Source organism: Rattus norvegicus, chromosome 10, assembly GCF_036323735.1.
Source record: "Rattus norvegicus strain BN/NHsdMcwi chromosome 10, GRCr8, whole genome shotgun sequence".
NCBI lineage: Eukaryota > Metazoa > Chordata > Mammalia > Rodentia > Muridae > Rattus > Rattus norvegicus.
Genome location: NC_086028.1, coordinates 42,988,814 through 43,012,585, shown reverse-complemented (window position 1 = coordinate 43,012,585; position 23,772 = coordinate 42,988,814). Strand labels below are relative to the sequence as shown.

The 23,772-nt window shown below is 47.1% G+C and overlaps 2 protein-coding genes across 11 annotated transcripts; one reads left to right on the top strand and one right to left on the bottom strand.

The window, feature by feature from the left end:
• Positions 1 to 21: 21 nt before the first annotated feature.
• On the top strand, positions 22 to 15,590 carry Zfp672 (zinc finger protein 672). 10 transcript variants are annotated; one of them, XM_039085943.2, is made up of 4 exons: positions 7,324 to 7,388; positions 7,937 to 8,067; positions 11,028 to 11,289; positions 12,961 to 15,590. In XM_039085943.2, exon 4 carries the CDS (start codon positions 13,179 to 13,181, stop codon positions 14,583 to 14,585), a length of 1,407 nt encoding a protein of 468 aa, XP_038941871.1. In that variant the 5' UTR covers positions 7,324 to 7,388; positions 7,937 to 8,067; positions 11,028 to 11,289; positions 12,961 to 13,178; the 3' UTR covers positions 14,586 to 15,590. The 10 variants fall into 10 exon arrangements, with proteins under 10 accessions (XP_063125057.1, XP_017452753.1, XP_006246452.1 ...); XM_063268986.1 differs by having other exon boundaries at positions 7,372 to 7,388; positions 13,138 to 15,590; XM_063268988.1 differs by having other exon boundaries at positions 7,373 to 7,815; positions 13,138 to 15,590.
• Zfp692 (zinc finger protein 692) lies at positions 15,577 to 23,640 on the bottom strand. Its single transcript, NM_001399592.1, has 12 exons — positions 23,453 to 23,640; positions 22,943 to 23,130; positions 22,692 to 22,723; positions 21,674 to 21,937; positions 21,431 to 21,479; positions 21,196 to 21,339; positions 20,702 to 20,920; positions 20,541 to 20,618; positions 20,378 to 20,456; positions 19,238 to 19,352; positions 16,700 to 16,799; positions 15,577 to 16,590 (listed from the first exon to the last, which is right to left on the bottom strand). Exons 2-12 carry the CDS (start codon positions 23,116 to 23,118, stop codon positions 16,245 to 16,247), a joined length of 1,602 nt encoding a protein of 533 aa, NP_001386521.1. The 5' UTR covers positions 23,119 to 23,130; positions 23,453 to 23,640; the 3' UTR covers positions 15,577 to 16,244.
• Positions 23,641 to 23,772: the final 132 nt, after the last annotated feature.

The window sequence follows — 23,772 nt, the reverse complement described above, 5'->3', positions numbered from 1 at the left end:
GAACCGGAAGTGACGTGGATTCCGGTTTCGGCGGTCTCTGCTCTCCGTTCTGGTTATTACTAACAGAAACAAAAAGTCGTTTATCAAAGGTGATTTTTACCCCCCGGTTCAATGAAGCCGGCGGACTCTAGGTCACTACAGGTGGGTGAACCTTTCCCGAGACTTGCAGCGGGCGCCATCTCTCTGGCTAAGTAGCAGGCCTTACGGGGCGACGGCTACGGCCGTGAATGCTTAGGATCTCACTGTTAGCTCACTTTCCAAGAGGAGAAGGAGGCTCGAACTTCGCCCAGTGTATCACTCCTATTCCATTAATGGGTGGTCTGGATGTCAGTGCTATGTATGACAATGCAAAACGGACCGAGGCCATGGGCAGACCTGCAGGGTGAGGTGCTTGCTTGGTACAAATGTCTAACGGACTCGGGGCTTTTCCCTGTAGATGAAGCACGTTATCTGAGCCAAATTCTCTTTCCATTAGGTTCTGTCGAACATAATCCATGTTTAGTAAAGCAGTGAAGAAAAGATTCTGTTTAGTCAATTGCTGCGTTCCTATTTGTGTAGGGGCCTTTAGGTGTTTTACAGGAATGAGAATGAAGGAAAACGGGGTTCCATAGTCTGAAGTGAAAGGAATTCCAGAGCTGATCACAGGGTTCAGGAATCGCCCCAAAACCCACAGGAACATTAATCTCAAGACAGGGATAGTTTATTGAACACACACCCTAAGGCCGATAGAAGCAGCTTAGGCTCTGGAACTGAACGCTAGGATCGTGAACGTTGTTCAGGGTCAGATTATATAGGCAGAAAACCATAATGACAAGCGTGTGCGGGGATGGCAATAGGGTGATTGACCTTTTTCCAATTTATTTCAAAGTAGTTTAGACATAACAGTTCAAGCTGATCTTTATCTTTGCTTGGCTCTGAGTAAAGGCTACGATTGGAGAATTTGCAAGAAAAAAAGGTCCTCAAAAATATAACAAACCTCTGAACATAACAAGATATGTGCTCAACTAGACCTGGATCAGAGCCAAACTATTCTCTGTGTCAGCCATCAAGCTAATTTCAGGATCAGCAAATATGAGGTGGCTGGCAGGCATGAAGCAAAATGGCTACAGTTATGCCAGGGAGGCAATGCCAGAGAAGCAGGCTTCAACTGTCGATGCTATAAAGCCAGCATGTTTCTAGTTAGCAGTTATGTTTAAAAATATTCTGTGGATTGTCAAAGAACAATAAGGAAGACTGTATAAACAGTGGTTTTCAACTTCCTACTTCTGCAACCCTTTAAAATACAGTTCCTAACTGCAAAATCATTTCATTGCTACTTCATAACTAATTTTGCTACTGTTATGAATTATAATGGAAATATCTGATATTCAGGTATGATATCAGGTATGGTATGTGACCTCCTCCCCCAAAGGGTCACAAGCTACAGGTTAAGAACCCTGGTATAAAGGATTGTACAGCTAGATATAGGAGCCTGTACAGTAGGGGAGAGATTGAACTCGAACTAGAGTATAGACATGAGGAAAATTTATAACCAAAGGTCAGTGTTGGGGGGATAGTGGATGAAACTTTGATATAAGGGAAAAGTAGGGTAAAGGGGGCTGGCTAAGCCAACCTAACTAGATTTTTGTGGAAGACAGTCCTGGAAGGCTTGTGTATTGGGAGCCTGACATGCCTGATTGATAGAGGAGTGGTCTTGGTAAACTCACTTCACAAAGTTCTTCATTAAAACTAGGTTTAACAAGATAGTGTACTGATAGGCCTAGCAAAAGTTAGACCAAAGAATCTTTTTTTGTTTCTCCAAGACTAGGACATGAAGGCCCTGTCTTTCCTAATGACTGCATTGCAAAGATGTATGGCCCTTGGCTTCTTGAGAAGGGCACTCCTAAAAAGGAAGAATACATACACTAACTTAAAGGGATAAAGGAAGGAGTCAAATTTGTAGGCCCTTTTTAGTAAGTGCTCTAAGAAAAGGAGGTTATTCCCTGGAGTTTCTCAAAATACACAGTACTTTCTCCTGGCAGTGCTTAGCTTTCTCAGTTTCCGTGTAGCATGGGGCTGGGTCATCCTAGGAACAAGACCATTGGTTCTAGAAACCCTGCTAGGATTTGTTAATCTCTTAGTACAGGAGTTTGGATGGAAACATTAGGCACCATGAGTTCTTCAGTTCTTAGTTCTTCCCTTCCATTCTAACCCTGTGAATAAACTACTTAAAGGTTGGGGATTTAGTCCACTGATGGAGGTTTGCTTAGCATGCCTGAGGCCCTTCATTTAACCACCCCCCCATAAACACACCTTCAGAAATAACAATATAAAAAGGGATAGACTGGGGAGATTGTTCAACAATTAAAAGGCACCTTCTGCCAAATCAGACAGCCAGAGTTGGATCGCTGGAACCCAAGTGGTGGAAGGAGAGGGCTGGCTACTGTGAGTCAGCACACATGCACACATGCACACATACACTGATGTAAAAAGAAAGAACTAGGTTAGTGGTACACACCTGTTATCCCATCACTGAAGGAGAGTAAGGCAGGAAAAGTGTCACACTAGGCAACTGTGTGATACCGTCTCCAAAACAGAAAAAGAAGTTAAAAATTTAAAATGGAGGGTGGGAATACAGCTCAGAACTTGTCTATATGTGCAAGGTTCTGAGTTCAGTCCGTAGCACTGCAAAAATTGGAAATTTTAGTTTCAAAATTCTTAGTTTTAGATTTGTTTAGGTGTTTGAGTGTTTTGCCTGCATGTGTGTATGTGTACCACATGCATGTCTGGTACCCTCAGAGGTTAAAAGGAGACATGGTGCCTTCTAGAACTGAGGTAGGGATGTTTTGAGCCATCATATGGGTACTGGGTACCAAATCCAGGTCCTCTGCAGGAGCAAGTACTCTTTCCATTGAGCCATTTCTCCAACCCCCAAAAACCTACTTATTGTTACTTATAATTAATTAAATAATAATTATTAATTTTATAATTAATAGTTTTAAAACCTTTTTATTTGGGGTGGGTTTTTTTGTTTTGTTTTTGTTTTTTTGAGACAGGCTCATGTATAGCTCTGGCTATCCTGGAACTTGAGATCCACCTCTCTAGTCGAGTGCTGGGATTACAGGCCTGAGCAAAAAGAAAAAAACAAACCAAAACTAGTTCTCAATGAAGATAGTTTAGGGTTGTGAGAAAATAAAGGATGAAAGCAAAGATCCTGGTGAGAGGTAAGAGGCTCAGTGGAGTTGCTGTACAAGCCTGACAACCAGATTTGCTATTTGAGGACCTGACTTCAATTTCCAGCACACAATCTTCTGTAGCACGGGTTCTAAGGGATCCATCTCCCTTTTCTGGTCTCCTCAGGCACTGCCTGCATGTGCTGCACATACATGTATGCATACTTTTTTTAACTAAAAAATTATCTTTTAAAAGCATTAAAGACAGAGAGCATGGCAGTATCAGGCCAGGCGCAGAAGAGGCACTGGATGTGGAGCAGTAGCAGGCCGGGCAGTTTTTAGATGCTCTACTGTACTCTGGGCCTAGGACTGCTGTGACCCTCTTGCTTACCCTTTCTAAGCATTGCCATTACCTTAGTAAGATTACTATCTAAGATCTGGAGAGACGGCTCAGCAATTAAGAGTAGCACGCTGTGCTTCCAGAGAACATGATTGAGTTCCTAGCAGTCCGTGGGAAGAAGCTCACAATTTCCTGTAACTGCAGCTTTAGGGGACTCAATGCACTCATGCACATAGACATAGTTAATCTTTCCAAAAAAGATGACTGCCTTAATTTCAAAGATAGTTACAGAGTCATTAGAATCACTTGTTGATGTTTATTTGTAATGGTGTTAGTTGCTTATTTTCTTTAATTTCCTGAAATCTATTTTGATATGCCTTTCCATTAATAACTTGAGCTTAATTAAAATCTTCATTCTGTAAAAAACTGAGGTCTGCAATTCAGGACTTAATTAATCCTGTCTTTCTGTTCTAGTTCTAGATTATATTTCACTTCGCTGTACTTGGTTCTTTCTACCATGGGAAAACTGTCAGCTGACCACTGTGAAGTTATTTGGAAAAGAACTAGAGGCAGGAGGCCAACTTGCTTTGTATGTGGAACCAAAATCGAAACATATAATGGGAAAGCTAGTGATGTAGTAGCATGATGAATAAAACTGGACTCTGCCCTTACACAGTAGTAACAGCAAGCCGACATTCTAGGACTCACATGATGCCTCTGGTTCTGCCTTTCTCCTGGGTATGAGATGGGACATGTGATGTTCTATTTATATTCTATTACCTAGCCATGTGCAGACACAGCAGCCCCAGTAAAAGCTTATAGAAAGTTGAGCTTGTAGCTCTGTGATAGTCTTTGCCTAGCATTTGTAAGGGTCTGCATTCACTTCTCATCCTATTGAGAGAGATTCCCTGATTTGTTAACTCCCAAAATCTTTACCCACTCCACTTTCTAGAACTCTTGCCCTGCTCCACTCAGCATGCTCTATAGCCAGAATCTAACCCTTATCTTCTCTGGTCCACAGTAGATGAAGAACTATCATTTTGGGCCAGTAAATACAAAACACTAACAAAAAGGGTGGGTGTTCATACATAATTTAGATGATGTCTGCTAGCATATATAAGCAAAAACATTTTGCATAATAATTCTAATTATGCAACAGGTCCCAGGTTTATAGTCACTAATAATTAAAGTATGATTTTTTTGATTTAAAAATTAAAGAAGGTAACAAAACTAGTGGGATAGACCCAATACATAAATAGCTGATTCAGTGAAATAACTTCAGTTCTCAGGTGCTCCTAAGGTTTTGGTTCTAATTTTACTCTAACTGGGCTTCATTCTTGAAAATAGTTGCTCAAATGTAGCTGCTGGCATCAATAAGGTGTGACCATAAGTTAAAGAATAAGTGTCTCTAGGAAGATAGGACCTATGAATCAGACACAATCAAATCGTTTCTTTAACTTGAATGTCAGATTGCACTCTGCATTCCATTTGAAGATTGGCAGGTGATGTAGTAACTGAGAAGAGACAAGGAAGGTATACAAAATGAAGTTTTCCACTTCTATTACAACACAATCCTTGAGAAACACCTAATTTAATGCCTTTCGAGTCATAGTCTTAGAAACCTTGCATGAATTCCCTGCAAATTAAGCAGAGTACCTTCACAAAAATGTAGTCAGCTGTCCACTTTTCACTAAATAACTGCCCTTCATGTGTAATTTGTCTCTGGAGTTCTGTTTAATTCTTATTTATTTTGCTGTGTGTACACATGTATGGAGATTGGAGGACAACTTTTAAGGGATGATTCTCAGCTGATACCTTGTAAGATCTGGGGATCAAACTCAGGCTGTAAGGTCTGTACATAAGAACCTCTATAAACTAAGATCTTCACAGTCCCAAGGCTGTGTTTTCTTTTGAGGCTGGAAACCATGATAGGATGAAAATAATAAACAAGGAGCTATATTTACTTTCATTATGAAAATTAATTGACAGGAAAATAAAAAGCAAGGTTTGGGTCCTTAAATATCTCAGCTGCCTGTACAACATGGAGGACCTAAAACCCAGCAGGCAATGTGTGGGTTTGGACTGAGGTGTGGAAATGCCTTTAATCATCAGATAATACGTATCTTAATTGCAGGGCATGGTGGTCACATCTTTAGTCCCACTGGGAGGCAGAGGCAAGTGGATCTCTGAGTTTGGAGCCACACTAGTATATGTAGCAAATTCCAGGCCAGCCAGGGCTGCATAGTGAGACCCTGTCTCAAAACAAAGCCTACCTTTTCTGCAAATGACAGGTTAGCAGCTCAGTAATCACTGTCTTTTACTCATCACCACAACCACATGTAACATCTGATGGTGCCGGTTTCACTGTCTGCCCCTAGAAAATAACACCCAGGAAACCACCATAAAGCTGAACCTACATGTACATACATATACATCTGTGTGACATATCAATCTGTTGTCATCTAAAAAAGTAAACTGTGAAGTTGTTACAAAATAAGTTGCTCAGGAGAGGGGGGGGGGAATGATGGGGGAGGATCTGTGTGAAGGGGGTTCTGGGAGGAGAGGGACTGATAATTGTGATATAAAGTGAATAAATTTTTTTAAAAGTAACTTGAAGGCACTATCAGTTCTCAGTGTATATTATAAAGTCAAATAATTTATATACCTTACCAAAAAATGAGTCACACACAAACTTTTTAAGTTACACTTTTGTTGCTTCAACAACGGTCTTAACAGGTAGTTTAATGTCGGTTGCTGTAGTAAAACACCCTGACTAAATGGAGCAAGACTTATTTTAGCCTACAACTCTAGGTTATAGTCCATTGATTACTGCGGAGGAGTCTCAGCAGCAGAAACTTAGGACAAGTGGTTGCTCCGCATCCATAGTCATGAACAAGGAGCAAATGGACGCATGCTCTCTCTCAATCGCCTCCAAACACTGGAACAGTGCAGAGCCTAATCCATGAAATGGTACCTCCCACATTCGGAGTGGGCGGGCCTTCCACCTCACTTAACCCAATTATAAAAATGTATCCCAGGTTAACCACGGGTCAACTCAACCCATATAATTCTCTTTGAGACTGTATTCTCAGGTGTTTTGATATCCTAATTGACAAAACTAAACAATACAGTCTCAGGATCTATGCTGGCTAGGAATTGCGGAGGCACGGGATAACCTTGAATTCCTGCTCCCGATGCATTCACTTCTGGAGTATTTGAATTATCTAGTCTGCGTACCACCAATGTTTCGTGTGGTACTAGTAAATTCCGGGTCTCGGCTAGTCCAACAGTCGACTGTCAACTGAGCTGCTCACCAGCAGGTTTCTGGTTTTGAGTTGGGCATTCTAAACTGCAGGAGCTAGTTGGAAACCCTTGCTCTGAAAGGTTGGGAGCTGGTCAGCAGAACAAGACTATCGCTGTCCCTGGCAGTGAACCTGGACAGGTCATTAATCTATGGGGAAGATTAATCAAGACAGTGAGCATCCGGTCTGACCTCACTGTATAGAAAGACACTAATTTGACGAATGAGTGCCACTGGTCTCCCTCAAGTAGCCTGCTACGGCCCTGACTCGACTCAAGGTGGCACTGGGCTCGTGGCAGAAAGGGGCCCACGCGTGGACACCCGAAACAGGTTAGCTAAGCCTGGCCAGCGACACTGTGGGCTCACCGTGTTAACTCCGCCCTCCGCCAGGGCAGGTCAATAGTACGCTTGCGCAGGCTCGGTGCCACAGCAACCAGCGACGGCTGTGGCGACCCTGCTGATAGAGTGAGCCAATCAGCGTGCTGCCTTCTGGGCCCGCCCTGCACTGCACCCGCCCCTTCCTCCGCGCGCTGAGCCAAGCGCTGTCCGCAACGCATTGAGGTGAACGCGGCTCGGAGCGGCCCTCCGGCAACTGGTGAGGGGGCTGAGGGCCTCAAGGCAGGGCGGGAGGGGCCGCGGCCCTCAGCGGCCGCCGTCTCCTCTCAACCCGGGGTCGAGGGACCCCCGACGGGAGGGCGGCGGGCCACTGCGCCTGCGCAGGTTGTTCCAGGCCGGCGGTGCTGTCCGGCCGCTCAGCCGGGAAGTCGCCCGCCTGACTGAGTGGGTCAAGGGGCGATGACAGCCTCCGGCCTGTAGTGACAGCTTCTGGAGACCCCGGGGAAGCGTGTGCTGCGCGCCGTCTTGCCTCAGCGCCCCACAGTCTCGCGTCATTCGGGCGCCGGCGCCTGCCTGTGGCTAAGGCAGGCCGGCGTGTGCGTGCCTTCGCGGTGGGAAAGGATTCTTGGGGCGGAGCGAGAAAGCCAGAAAGATCTGGCAGGCTGTAGTGTAATGGAAGTCGTCCAGTAAGTTATGCCCCTGACTCGGGGTCTGCCTAAATAAGGGCGGCCCTGCAGAGTAAATCGCAAGTACCGAACAACTTCAGTTCTCAGGTTTATGACTGCTTTGACCTTTCTCTTTTCATAGAAAACTGTTATGGTTTCCTGTATTGAGTTATCCCAGGCTGCAGGTACAGGCAGCCTAAGTTCTCAAGGTCACACATTTAGTCATGGAAGAACTAGAATTTGGATGCTTGCCTTTCTGGTTCCTCTAAGCAGGTTTGTCAACATAAAATGAAGCTCCCCCAAAGTAATATGAGATGTGTGCAGGCTGCAGCAGAATTGGGGGGGGGGGGTGCCTGGTATACCTATGTAATTATAGTCTTAGCTTTCAGGTTAGTGGAGGTTAGTGGTTTAAGTTAATGTCTTCCAAAAGTTTTACCTGGTGGTACAAAAGACTGTTAGATACAGAGATGTGAGATAAATGACTGTTAAGATAATTAAAGATAAAGATATCCAAGATAAATTTATCACCTCTACCAGACTTCCTGCCTCAGATGCTTGAGTGCTGTGAGATGAGACTGGGTAGACAGGAAGGTGATCTTTGGAAGAGTTTTTTGGGTGTTGTGTTTTGTTTTTATAAACAAAATCTTAAGGAACAAATTCCTCTATCATGTTATTAGCTGCGGTAATTCAGGTAGCAAGATTGAGGACAGCTTGAAGACCTTGTCTCCAAAGAAACTATGACCTAAAGTACAGGTAGCAGATGAGAAAACCCTGCCAACAAAAGGGGTAGGAGACCTGGTTTTGGTTTAAGATTTATTTATGTGTATGTGTTTGGGCATGTGTATGAGTGCACTCAACCACAGAGGTCAGAAGAAAGCAACAGGTCCCATGGAGCTGCAGTTGCAGGTACTTGTAAGCCATCCTACGTTGGTGCTGAGAACCAACCAAAGTTTGGTCCTTTGCAAGAACAGCAAGCTCTCTTAAAATCTTACCAGCCGATGCTATAGGCTTTAGATGCTATCTAGTCATACTTAGCTGCTGAGTGAGTTGAAGATAAGTCTCCTGAATTGATACACTCTTAAGGTTCTCAGATCAGATGCAGAGGTGGGTGGGAAAAGGCTTTTATAGGTCTGGAAAGGACACAGGATGATTCAGGCCCTCCATCTGCAGCATTCCAAGTCTTCATAACCAAGCATGTTCTAACCACTCCACAGAATCTTCAGCATAGTGTGGCTTTCCCAGGTTGTGATCCTAACTCAGTTATCCAGGGCAAATTATATATAATGTATTTGGTGGATGTAACCATAGAGAACAGATTTGAAAGAGCTAACACAGCCACTTACCACAAAGCAGCATTTTAGTCTGTTTGTATGTTGGTGATCCCATAAGATTCGATCACCTATAATGTCATAACTGAGTTTATGTAAGTAATTTCTGTGATAGTCACAATGACAGGTCCGCATTTTCAGGGTTGTTAACTGACACATGATTATACATCATTCCCTACAGTGTAGAGTATGTTATGCCCAACTCATTGGAAGGCCTAGAGAGACTGTAGTCCATTCTTCCATGTTTTTTCTGCTCCAGGATTCCTGGCCATTCTGTACTTCAGTCTTGCCCAGAAGGATAGAAGATAAGCTCTTGCTGTGTGAATCTTCTTGTACCTACACACTAATTTCTACCCTTTCACAGATTTCACAATCTTTGTGGAATGAAAATGTTCGATTTGTATTTGAATCACCATCAGACACAGTTCTTGAGGTGGAGGCAGTTATCACTCCTACTCCTGCCGGCTTCCTCAATATGTCATGCTGGTCATAAATCTTTCTACTCACATACTATCCAGAAAGAACTCTACCTGATTTCAGGGGTCATAGAATCTCAGGGACAATAGCATCTCTTAGCTTCCTAGAGTTAGGAAGAATCCAACAGAAAAGTCACTTTCCCTGGAGAGCCACACTCCTCATTCCTACCTCCAAGTTCCTGTCCCCTCATTTAAGTTCCATTTACTGGGCAAGGGACTTAAGATTAATGTAGCACACACAAGCTGAGTCTCCAGGACCTGAAGAAATGCAAGTCCAGCCATCTTTCTTGTCAGTAGACACACCTGCATGCTTTCAGTATAACTAGACAAGTCCTTAAGGACCCTCAGGTTACATGGGAGACGGGAGAGGTAAAGGACAGCCACCACCTCAAAGGACTGTTGGATCATAAAAGGGTCACCCAAATATGTAGAGTCATGTATTAATGCTCACGACAGTAGCGATGGCTTACTCAGATTAGCAATGAGGAAGTGTTGCAGTCACAGCCCAAGTTCCAACAATGTCTCCTAGATGGGCATCACAGGGACCTGTTTTCTAGAAAAGTGAGTCATATCCTTTGGAAGGGATGGTTAGGAAACTAGAGCCTGGAGAGATTCGGGGAATGGCCCTCCAAGCTTAGTAAAGTTCTAATGCTCAGATGAATTCAGCAACTTTGTTCCAAGAGCAGCCCTCTTGGGGACCCTGAGGTAGACTAATAATCCTCTAAGTTGTTTCAGAACTTGGAAGGTATCTGTGTGATTGCTCCAGTAGAAATAAAATGTTAACCATATTTATCATATTAAGTTTTTATGTGTGTGTATGTAATGCTAGGGATTGCATCCAGGGCCTTGTACACACTAGAAAACAGCCTAGGTCGTCCCTACCCCCTAAACTCTGTTGATGAGGTGTTTGGCTTATCATTCTCATGCTAAAAGGTTTAAATAAGTAAGTGCATTTGAGCATCACAGCACTTCCAAATGCTTAGCTGCTACATTTAGCTTTTAGAAAGCACAGCTCCAGGCAGTTATGATCACTTTCATTCCTATTTGGTAAACAAGTTTACCTAACTCTGGCTTCAAGATGGATATCCTCTGACCCCTACTTGAGCTTCTCATCCTACCCAAGAAATACTGGTATGGCAGAACAGACACCCAGAGAGAAGCTGACTGGATTTGCACAATTGATTGTTAATAAATGTACTGAATTGTGGTTCATTTTAATACTGACTTGCTGTTGTAATAAAGTATGCGTGAAAGATGCTAAAATAGTAAAGTATTCAACAGTCAGGACCTGGTGCTTATCCCATGTAATTACCCTTTAACCTTTTGCCACACTAAAATATGGTGGTTATATAACACTTCAAGATTCACTCTCGGAGTGATGATATTTAGGATGATTTCTAAGTGTTCTAAGCATTATTTTTTTTTCCAGGTTTCTACCCCAGGCATGGACCTATTTGCCAATGTAATGGGGTGAGGTAAGGAAGAGACATGAAAAAGCCAAGCAGCAAGCTTGCCCCCTACACTCTGTTCTAGGAAGAGATGAAATCTGACCTTACTTGCCTTTTATATGCGCATACTTGTTATGCCTTTGGGTTACTTTCCTTGGGCAAGTTCCCTGGGAAGCACTGGCCTAGAAGAAGGTGAGCTCCCAGAAGCATGGGCTGAGAGATGCCAGCCTCCCACTACCTCAGGTGAGTCAGACCATTGCTCTTATGCATTTGAAATCAGCCACTGGGTTTTAGTTTCATGAAGGCAAACAATCCTTAAACAATCAGCACTTGGAAGGTAGAGGCAGGCAGTTCTCTGTGAGTTCAAAGCAAGCCAAGGCAACAAAATGAGACCGTGACTCAAAAATAAAATGAAGGGGCTGGAGAGGTGACTCAGCAGATAACAGTACATACTGCACTTGCATAGGATCCAAGTTCAGTTCCCAATCACTTCAGGTGGCTCAGAACTGCCTGTAACTCCAGTTCCAGAGGACCTGATGCCCCATTCTAGTCTCTGTGGGTGCCTACCTGTACTCTTGTGCATATATCCTTACAGAGAAACATGCATACACATAAAAATAAGATAAATATTAAAATTAAGTTAAAAATAGAAAGCTGCCCTTAAGAATTCAGAGCTAACTACTCTAAAGTCAGCTCTTTGGCTGCAAAGGTGCCTCTACTTAGCAGGGTTTGAAAAATCAACTTTAAATAAGATGTCTGGGATTTAAAACTGTCCAGAATGGGGTTGGGAGAAACACATAAAAAGTAGAGTAGTATCACAGTTAAAATGAGTAGCAAATTGTAACTCATGCCTCTATTCTCCCTTGGTTTTAATATTTGAAAATACCATTTCAGAAATACTTTCCTCTGGCTGGGTGTGCTTTTAATCCTAGCACTCAGAGACAAGTGGGTCTCTGGACATGGTAGTACATGCCTGTAATCCCAGCACTCAGGAGGCAAAGGCAGGTACATTTTTTGAGTTTGAGACCAGCCTGGTCTACAGAATGAGTTCCAAGACGGCCAATACTACATAAATAGACCCTGTCTCAAAATTAAAAAAAAAAAAAAAAAAGAAGAAGAAAATCTGTTCTTCATCCAGAAAAAAGGTACCAAAGGTGCATATCCCTGGTGGACATGGATGAACAGATCCTAAGCTCACACCTCAAGTTTACTGTTAGCCATGGTTTCATCCACTTGCTTCCACTTACATACAGAAGGTAGAAGCCCAGACAAAGGTTCTTCTTCAGTCAATGTGCTGGGCATGAAACATTTTCATTTCCCACAAGAATATGACTATTGCCATTTTGTTTTGTTTTCATGATGATCTGAGAGCATACTCCACTAGACGGTGTGTGACGTGTCATGGCTATAAAAACAAAGGCTGACTGATCTCTTACCTGGTTAACTTGATTAGTGATGACTCCCTCAGGGCCTGGGATCTATCACAAGCCCAGGATACCCGGTATGAGGTATGGTCCTTAGATCAGTGTAGCTGTGTCACCCATTGGATCGGCATATGTGTCAGACCTATTTTCTGGTAGATAAGGGATTCCCACCTGTGATACATTAGGAGATGGCCAAGGAGGGATAGCAAGTTAATTCCCTAGGGACTTAAATCACATAAAAAAAAAAAAAAAAAGTCAGGCACTTCTCTCTTGGCCTCTCCAGCAATGTTGAGGGTTCCTAGTTCTAACAAAGAAACACATAAGGACCTTGGAATCCATACCTGCCTGATCTGTCCCCCTTGCCTTTCCAGGCACTTCAGAGACACCCCTCTGAATTTCTGGGACTCATGTGGGTTTCCTCTCTTGAGAGCTAGACTGGCTAATATATTACAGACCTAGAGAATTCAAGGTGCCTTTTCTGTGTCCCCAGCCAAAGTTGTTGCAGTCAGTGCTGAACTCGGGGTGACTTCCCTGCAGGGATCACAATAATGAGCCCAGCTGTAGCCTGCCTTTTGAACAGCCAGGGTATATGCTCTTGAAAGAAGAAACCCAAGAATCTGAAGAGCAGTTTTCAAGGCCACCGCCTTTCCCCTTTGCTACTTTCCAGGCTTTAAAACTACAAATTATTGACTGAGAAAGACAGACACCATGTTCACAGCACCTGGTGTGGCTGCAACCCGGGAAAGACCTTATTCCTGCAGTGTGTGTGGCAAGAGCTTTCAGTATAGTGCAGTGCTGCTGAGGCACGAACGTGCCCATGGTGGTGATAAGCGTTTCCGCTGTTTGGAGTGTGGCGAACGCTGTGCTCGAGCCTCAGACCTACGTGTGCACAGGTGGACCCATGCTGGCCAGACCCTCTATATCTGCAGTGAGTGTGGCCAGAGCTTCAGTCACAGCAGCCTGCTGGATCTGCACCTGGGGACACACCGAAGGCGCAGCTCCACCTGCCCTTGCCGCCTCTGTGGCCGTCGCTTCCCTCATGTCTCTGCACTGCTGCTGCATCGAGTTCGCCAGCACCCACCTGAGAAACCCCACCGCTGCCCTCTGTGTGCCCGCTCTTTTCGGCAGAGCGCTCTTCCTTTCCACCTGGCACGGGCACACCCCCCTGAGACCACCATTGCCACTGCCCCTGCTCCCAGCACACTCTATCACTGTACACAGTGCCCACGGGCCTTCCATAGCAGTGCAGGGCTGCGGAACCATTCCCGCATCCATGTGGTCCCCAGCCTCAGTGACCCTGGCGCCGAGGCCCATCGATGTGGCGTGTGTGGTAAGAGCTTCAGCAAGAGTTCCACACTCACAAGACACCTCCAGAGGCACTCTGGGGAAAAGCCTTTCAAGTGCCCTGAGTGTGGCAAGGGTTTCTTAGAGAGTGCCACACTTGTACGGCACCAGCGAACACACACTGGGGAGAAACCATATGCTTGTAACGACTGCGGACGCTGTTTCAGCGAGAGCTCCACACTGCTGCGTCACCAGCGCAGCCACCAGGGTGAACGACCGCACATATGCGCCACTTGTGGCAAGGGCTTTGGACAGCGATATGATCTTGTAGTGCACCAGCGCAGCCACACAGGGGAGAGGCCCTTCCCGTGCCCAGAGTGTGGCCGGGGCTTCACAGACCGCTCGGACCTCACCAAACACCTGCGCACACACACAGGGGAAAAGCCCTACCACTGTGAGCTGTGTGGCAAGCGATTCACCTGCATTTCCAACCTCAATGTACATTTACGAAACCATGCAGGCCATAAACCACACAAGTGCCCAGAGTGTGGCAAATCGTTCAGTGTTGCCTCCAAGCTTGCACTGCACAGAAAGACACACCTAGGTGAGCGGACAGCGGAGTGCACAGAGTGTGGCAAATTCTTTAGCCATGGCCGGTCACTATCACAGCACCAGCGGTCCCACAGAAGGGCTCGAGCAGCTGCAATGGCAGCTACTACCACCACCACTGTAGTCACTGAGATGACAATAGGTCCTTCTCTCACTCTCACAGGGCCAACAGAACAGGAGAAATCAGGGCTCTTAGTATCCACGTTTCAGGAAACTTGTTAAGAGGGCTCCAGAAGGTGGCTGGGTGCACATTCAGTCCCAAAGAAAAGCTCAGATGGTTTGGAAAGCCAGACCTGCTATTATTGCATTGTTGCTAGCCGTTCACCTAGCTTGCCTTGTCTCTAAATGGAAATCCCCACCAACTCTTCTATCATCCATCCTTGTATTCCCCAACTCTGAGTACTAAGAGTCAGGGAACTGACATCACAGCCCTATGCAAGACAGCCCAGGTGCTTGTGTTCTGTTCCTGCCACTCTACTCTCTATTATGTAGGCCTGAGCTCTAGCTATCTTTACTGCCTGCCTCTTCAGGCAACATACTTGGTCAGTCAGGTCTCTTCTTTTCTGCCTGTTAATCTCTACTGCTTTCTCTTGCTTTGAGACATAGTTGCAGAGGTTAACATACAAGCAGTACGGGAGAATGGAATAGCTCCCTTCATTAAAGGACCAAGATCTGCGGCAAGTTTCTCCCTTGCAGAGGTAACCAGCATACATGTAAGTAGGCAGAGTCTTCAGCTTAGCCATCCATATATCCTTTGACAGTATGCCTCTAGAGTCCAGCAAGATGGTTAGGCAGGTAAAGGTACCTGCAGACAACCTGAATTTGATCCCTTGAATCCACATACATACTGTGGTACATGTACACACACACAGTGTAAAATTCTTTTTTCAATAAATGGTTCTGAGGACAGCTTCCTCTAGCCAGGTAGGAAATGTTTATCTTGGGACCCAGAAGACTGGGTCCATAAAGCCCAGTGATAGTGTGTGAAACAAAATATTTCCAGATGAAGCTTCAAGGCCCAAGAAAAGTTACCTGAAGTCCTGGGCAATAGCAAGATGCAAAGCCTGGAATTGACCAATGACTGCTTATAGCTGGTGATATTGTTACTTGCTTGGGTTTGTGACACCAAGAGCCCCTTTGTCAAAATGAGTTCCAAGTTCTCTTCCCTTTTGGTGATGGTTTCTTCATTGCTGTGACAAAATGCCTAAGAAAATCAACTTAAAGGTTTATTTTGACTCATGGTTTCAATAGTGTCACTCCAATGTCAACTGGCTCCACTTAATTGAGCCTAAACCAAATCAGAAAGACATAAGCTGCCTACTCTGGGGAAAGGACATATGGGAAGGATACAGGGAAGATTACTCTTCAAAAGCACTTCCCCAGACACTGTGGCCTCACTGCCCAATAGCCCTCAGCTATGAACTTATCAAAGGATTAACACATTGACAAGTCATGATCCACAATCCAATTATCTCAAAAAAATCCATCCATTGTAGACTAGCTATTTTCTTGTGAGCTCAGTTCTATACCAGAAGGCCAAACTGCAGGGCCTAACCAGAGGCAAATGCTAGACAGGACAGGGTCATCTGCCTCCTTGTCTAGCCTGCACCTAGGCCAAGGCAGATGTTTACACTCTACAGGGAAGGTCTGTAAGCGTGAGTCTAGAAGAAACTGGGCATGTGAGTGGGTCAGCTTCTGCTGCATTCTGGCATACACTAACCTGTTTTCAAAAGACTTCCAGATTCTTCTATCTGGAGCACCACAGCATACACTTGTGTAAAATATTTATTATTTCCTTAAAGGCTAAAGCCTGGTATCTGGAGCCCAGTGATGCCCTACCCTCAAATGCACTCAAATATCCTAGTCCCTGGGAACTACCACCTAACTTTTCTCTGTGTTCCTGGGGGCTGGCACCCCAGGTGAAGAGATGGATGTTGAGGGGGCAGGATTAGAGTCATAAGAGGTAGAGAAGCTAGTCCCCTCGGGAGATTGCAGGGGTTCAGGGGCAGAAATGCTGGGACTAGACCCCAGAGAGCCAGGTGACTCCTGTACTGGGAGCAGGGCTGGGTGGCTTTTGCTACAGTGAGCTACCACACTGTCTGGCTTCTCGAAGCGCTTGCCACAGAATTCACAGGGGAAGCGCAGGGCAGCTGCAGTCTCTGCATGCTTGCGTCGGTGCCAGTTTAGGGAGGCCTTCTGGCGGCAAGTAAATCCACATATCTCACACCTGGAGCCAGACAGGAAGGAGCCTCGGTCCACCTTCACCTCCCTGGAGGTTCTGCTGCCCACTCCCTGCCTGCCAGATAATCACTCCCTCCATGGCCCCTGGCACTCACTGCAGGGGCTTCTCTCCCGTGTGGATCCGTCTGTGGATGACAAGGTTGCTGCTAGTGCGGAAAGATCGGGCACAGAATTCACAGATGTAGTCCCTGGCATCTGTAGGCACACAAAGGATACTCAGTTACCTGTCTTCAGACTTTAGCCCACAACTCCCAATAGCTGATGTCAGTACTGGGGTTCAGGAGTCTTGGGTCCTAATAGGCATATGGACCTCCTATACCTCATTGATCCTAAAATTGGGTGAGATAGACAATGGGGCATCCAAAACTGCATTCTTGTCACTTTTTGTCTCTAGCTCCTGGGACACAGGCATACACAGTCCCCTATCTGGGGCCTTGAACTGGGTCTCTGTCAAAGGAGTAATGAATAGAGACCTAGAGCCTTGTGTGGATAGGAAGTACCAAGTAGCTGCCACACATAAGCCTAGAGTCAGAAGTTAGAGTTTCAGTAACAAGCCTCAATGATTACCCTCCCCACCCACCCCCAAGACTCCTCCATCCAGGTGCATGGTCCACCAGCCACAAGTGCCATGTCTGCAAGTGGCCAGTATTCTCTCTCCTTTTACTGAACTTCCTAGATCCAACAGCACTTGCTACCATGCATCCTTACAACAGCTCTCAGGCTGCTGTGGTTTCTCCTATGCCACTAAACCTAAAGGCCTACAGCAGAAACCTTCTCCTTGCTTCTCCTGGTACCCTTCAGACTCTCAGCAGCTCTCTGAAGATCTGGTCATCATGTAACACATCTGCAGACTCTTCATCTCCATCCACTCCCCTCACACCACAAGCTCTGACATCAAGTCCTCTATACCTGCCAGCTGCTTTGCTGTCACTCAGCACCACTGTACCCATCTCCTCATCACTTTATTCCCCCAACTCTGCTCGGGTATCACTACCAAGTACTGTGCTGCCAGGCTCCAACCAGGACCTCCTGCCTTTTTGTGCTGTGACAATCTGATGATTGCAGGCCACCACCCATCATCCCTACTATCTCCTCATAGCCCCTTCCCCTTCAGCTCCATTTTCACAACTGCCTTTATGGATTTCATTCACATTATCATGCTCCTTAGCAGGACTAGCCAGGGAAAAGCCGATCTCAGGACAAACATATCTCCTGGCCTGCTAGAAGATAGGCATGGGTACTCAATTCTCCCCATGGTCTTCCCTCCCACTGACACTCTGCAATGCCCACTGTCCAGAGTCCTGGCTGTCTCTGGCATCCCCAGTACAGCTTTCTTTGCCCCAGATCCACCAGTTAAGTTCTCCTGCCCATATATATGAATATGTGGATGTCTCCACCATGTCTCTCAGAATTCATCTCTTTCTCATCAAACTCCACCCACCCTGGTGACGGTAAGCCTTCCCTTCCTAGTCTGCACCTTAAGCTTTTAGCTTTCCACCTAAGACCTTACTCCTTGTTGTCTCATCGGCAGAGCAAAACTACAGCATCTCCCACTTCCTCAGCTAGGCTTGCCTTGAACCCACACCACTGTGGCTGTGTCATCCCCACAGCAGAGCTCATCACACTGTCATGTTATCTGGTCCCCCATCCTTTCCTTGGCCTGCAGCTCTTGTCAACCTGTCCTCCTTCCTTCCTGGAGCATTTTCTACACTTGCCTCCTCAAGTACCACTTTCTTTGCCTTTCTCTCTTTCCCCCAGGCCTGCTCTCTAAGAGCACCACATCAATCTCTCCCTCCCCCCCCCACCTGTGCAGTCATTCCCCAGCCCCATGGCTCCAAACACTACCCACATGCTAATCTAATGGCAGATATCTGCTCAATCTATAAAGCCCATACTCGAACCTTGACACTAATTAACATGTATTAACCCAAATTCCTACCTGGTGACCCCTTCCTTGCTTTCAGGGACTAATCAGTTTTTATCCAACTGCCCAGCCTGAAATCTTCTGAGTGTCTCACCCCTCACCCCGTCCCCCACCTGTGTCTCACCTGTGGCTCATTCACCCTTTGCACACAGCCATTTTCACTTGCTAAAAGGCTCAACCATTGCTCACCAACTCTAAGCGGCAAGCCCCAGTCATCACATCAGTATACCCCCTTTTCTACTCATCTACAGTCCCCAACTCTCCTCCATAGCTGCTAAAGCCATCGCTGAAAGTCAGCTATCTGTCCACCTTAGAAGACCTCACAAGGGTCTCATCTCAAAGTAGAAACCACATCATCCTTACTGTGATCTTGGAGGCCTCCTTCCCATTGATGGATCATGGATCACGTAGATGCTTCACACATGTATTGCCCTACATTCCTCACTTCACAAGGATTTTGCCTGCAAGGCTTTTTTTTTTTTTTTTTTTTTTTTTTTTTTTAACCACATAAGCAAGTTGTCCTTCCTGCTCTCCACTCTCCCCTGCTTTCCCATCTCTTCATGGCCCCTACATGGAGTAGGCATTTCACTAAGGTCAGGCTACCAAGAACCTAGTAACAACCTCAGGCAGGCAAGGACTTTTAAGGTGCACAGGGACCAAAGGATTTGGGTCCTCCCCAGGGTGGCTGGAGGGGCATCCCACCACGCACCGCTGTGTAGTTTCACATGCTCCTTCAGGTGCTTTTTAAAGTTGAAGGACTTCCCACAAGCCGGCTCAGGGCAGCAAAACGACTTCTGGTGGATATGCTGGTACTTCTTGTGGTGCTAGGAAGTGGGTGACAATAGAGAAGAGGCAAAAGGATGGCTGCCTTCCCAGGGAGACTGGCTGGAACTGGGTGAGTAGGCAGGTTCCTCATCCACCTGTGTTTCTCCACCACAGTTCTATCATCGTCTGGGTCACCATTCTGGCCGCATCCTCACCTATGCTCTAAGAAGCACAGCTATCCTACCACCCTGACCATTAACTGCCCTCACCTGGCCCCACTGGATGCCCACTCACTCGCTTCCTCGAACACCATCAATGCAATGTCCACAGAGGTTCCTGTATAAAATGTCACTCCAAGTAACACTCGTCATTTATCCAACCTTGTCCGTCAGGGACAGAATATGGTTTATGTGAGCAAGATAACCCACATTAATATGTGCCTCAGTCTCTTGCTACAGCTATTAATACATACATACCAGTGTGGGGTTTTCCCCTAAATCTGCTTTGGGAATACATAGGCCTCAGAGGCTCTCAAAGTAGAGCACTGTTGAGGAAAAAGGGGTTCTTTTGGGGTTTCTTGACTATTTTTCTATTTTCTCTTTTCAGTTTGGGGTTCTGATCCAGAACCTGGCATATGACAGATAAGTGCTCTACCACTGAGCTACACTACCTGGCAGTACAGTACATGAACTTCCCAGTGAATAAGCCCTTCTTATGTGATCTGGTCACATCATGGATTATGGGTGGTACCGGATGGCTCCTGCATTCTAATCCTGTTTCCACGGTTAGCTAGAGCAGCTGCTGCAGTCTGTACATAAATGGCTCGTCTGACCTGCTCTTCTTAGGTGTACCCTGACCACCTACACTTTACCATCCCTCTGGCCCTCCCTACACTTGAGGTCAGAAGCCCTTAATAACTGTGAAACATGAGCCTTTCCTTCTACAAAGGCTGTATGTGTTGCCTTGCACACGCTAGACAATTGCACTATAACTGAGCTACATTTACACCTCAGCCCGGGGTGTCTTTCCCTCAGCTTCCACCCCAACCCCAGTGGCCACACAGGCCTCAACCTGTGTCCCTCACATTCAAATACTGCCGGTTGGAGAAGATCCTTCCACAGCCAGGGAAGTCACAGGGCATCAGCTCTCTCTTGGCGGCTTTCCTAGGGGAGGAGAATGGGAGCAGGATTCCTGTCTGCTCTGCCTCACTCCTGACCCTCCCCAGAGTCCCATCTCCCCAGTCCTACCTAATTCTCCTGAGCCCAATCTGGGCAGTATCCTCATCACAAGTCGGATTCGGAGCAGACTGGGCCTGACTCCCAGGGCTATGGGTAGCAAAGAAGGAGCCAAGGGCCTCAAGGGTGACACATCCCAGGACACCCCTGCCCTGTTTCAGCCATCGGGTTACCTGTCCAGAGACTCAGTCATTTGCAGCTCTGCAGGCACCTGAGAGGTCCTGCTGAGTTCCATCTGCACCTCAGTATCTGATGTCAAAGCAGCTGTAGAACCCAAAGAGGCAAGAACAGCACAAGGAGTGGGCAGAGTTGCAGGTACTGGTGGGATCTCTCCCTCCTTAGGTGTGTGGGTAACAGGGGATGGAGGTGGCCTAGGGACATCTGGTTCACTGCTGGAAAGAGAAGCAGGAGAGCATTAGTCACCTCTAACCCCTAAGTAGAAAAACTCCAACTCCCACAACCCACTCTCTTACTCTTAGCCTCCCCGAGACTTAGTTTATCCCTTTCCACATCCCCAATTCAAAGGCTAAAGTTCACTTTCCTCAGCATCTGTCCTGCCCACCATGCAACAAGACCATCCCTCTAGCCGGCACATCTCTGAAGTCTGTGACCCGCTGCCTCCTCCCTCTCTCAATCTGTTCCACATCCTCCCTCAATCCCAACTGGCTCATCTGGGGAGGAGCTGTAGGTCCATGGGCTGGCATCACTGAGCAGCTCTTCTTCTTCCTCCTCCTCTTCTTCCTCCTCCTCCTCTTCCACAACCTGATCCTCTCCTACGGATGGGTCTGTCTCCAATGGAGGCTCTACTCTCCTGCAAGCTCAAGAAAGACAAACCTGAGAAACTGCCACCTCACGCCCACTCCCTGTGCAGGTCTGTCCTGTCCCTCACTTCCTGCCCTCACCTGGAGAGCCTGGTTTCTTGAGTCCTCTCTCGATGCTCACATTCCAAGCCTGTTGGCACAAGAAGGTCATAAGAGGAGGCCTACACTCAAAGATCTTCCCAAAGGCATCCTGGTTTGCTTGGTAGTACTTTTCACAAATGTATTCTTATTAACAGATTAAAAGATGCTTTTTATAAACCAGTCTGAATCAGAAAAGGTCGGAAGGTGTTTTTCTTTCTCCACAGCACTTCTTCAGTCACTCACCTTCAGCTTCCTGCTTCCTCCTGGCCTCTGAGCACCAGGTTCTCTCAGTAGTGTGTGTAAGAGGGGCCTGCTTAGGCACTTCTGAAGGTGTAGGAATCAAAGAAGGTTCCCAGGAGAATGTGTGGCCTGCTGAGCACTCCCACACAAGCTCCCCCTCTCCACCTCCAGGCCCTCGAAGCCCAGGCACTAGGCTGCATTCCCGACTGTGTGTATGAGACAGGAGCACCAGATACTGCAGACCCTTTTGAGGTACAGGCTCTGGACCTGGAGATAAGATGAGGCAGTCATGCAAGGATGGAAACCCTTCACCCAGAAAACCATTCAGGCCATCTAAACATCATTTGTTTTTGTTTTCTTCTAATCATTTTTTAAGATTTATTTTATTTATATGAGTACACTGTAGCTGTCTTCAAACACAACAGAAGAGTGCATAAGATTTCACTACAGATGGTTGTGAGCCACCATGTGGTTGTGGGGAACTGAACCTTGGGAAGAACAGTCAGTGCTCTTAACTGCTGAGTCATCTCTTTTTTTTTTTTTTTTTTTTTTTTTGGTAGGCATTCTTCTAAAAATATTTTATTTTTAATTAGCTTAATGTATCTGTGAGTGGATGTGTGCACATGAGTGAAGGGCTCCTGGAGGCCAGGGGTGTTGGATCTCCATGCAGCTGGAGTCATAGTCGTGAGCCCCCTGCCATGAGTGCTAGGAAGGCATTTGGGTCCTCTGCAAGAGCAGCACACTACCCAGACATCGCTTCACCCCCTGAGGAATTGTGGGGTCTTGTTTTTGTTTTCATCCTAGATACACAGTTGTTTGTTTGTTGTTCTGTTTTTGTTTAGAGCCTGGACACACACACCCAAAGGTCCTAAGACAAAGCCCCCTTCCCAAAGGCCGCTGCATTGCAGCAAGCTTATTTCAGGCTTGTCCTCTTCCCAAGCCCAGTAAGGGCTTCTGATCCAGTTCTCTTGGGGCATAAGTTTCTGGGAGCTGCCACTACCTGTTAACATCTTTTACCTACCTGCACAGAGGACACAGCCTGAAGAAGTGTACCTGCCAGAGAAGAGCTTGGTGTCAGCTCAGAGCCTAGGAAGCCAGCCACCCTGTGTCCTGGCAGTCACACATTTAAGCGGCCAACCCTACAGACCTCCCATTCGCTGGGGCTGTGAGGGGAGGAGCAGGCCCACCCTGCCCAAACGGGAAACCCAAGGTAGTAGGAACCGGCTTAGGGCTGTACTTCGGTGCCCGCCCCAGTCCCTCTCGGCCCCTAACCGGTCCAACAGGAACTTGGCGAGCTGCGAGTGCAGGGAGAACCCCAGCCGCTCCTTGAGGAGGCACCACTGTTCCATGTGGCCGCCCAGCCGAATGCGGCACTTGCTGCGGCGCGCGTCCAGCTGCCTGCGCTTCTCCCGCCGCCGGCGGGATGCGTCTGCCACCGGAGAGGCCATATGCGCCCGGGCCTGCGAGGGGGAACGTGCTGTCGTCGGGGCGTTCGGGACAGACACAGCCCCCGCTCTGTCTGCAATGAATGGGGACCAGACCATAGTGGCTCCGCAGCGCTCGCGGCTCTCGGATCCAGCCACCCCTTCTTAGAGCCAGAGTGGACCCTTGGAGCACAGGGGTTGCAGGCAAGGGAAAAGACCTCGACTGGAAACTTGCACTCCTTGTCTGGAGGCGGCCAGGTCTGCAGGCAGCCGCGCCTCGGCCTTCTCATTGCCTCCCATGCAGGGGAAGCCCACCCAGCACTGCCAGAGCACCGGGCCAATCCTCGTGGGGTCTTACCTGCACTCCCCAACCCGCCTTTGCCCAGACTGCGCCTGCGCCTCCCGGACCCGCGTGCGGGCTCGAAAGCCACAGAAGGGCCGGGGCCCACCGCGCGCACCGCCGCTATTTCTCCTTTAAGAGGAAACCGTCCCCCTCGGCGTTGGGAGGCTGCGGCCTGCACTTGGAGCGGGAAGACAGCTGCCTACGCCTGCGCGCCGGGAGCCCCCGTGCAAAGCCTACCGGGAATTGTAGTTAGCTCTGGTCCTCACAACGCTCCTTCTGTTAACATTTCTGGCTCTCAGTTGCCACCAAGCAAACGCTAGCTGCAGCATCCGCCA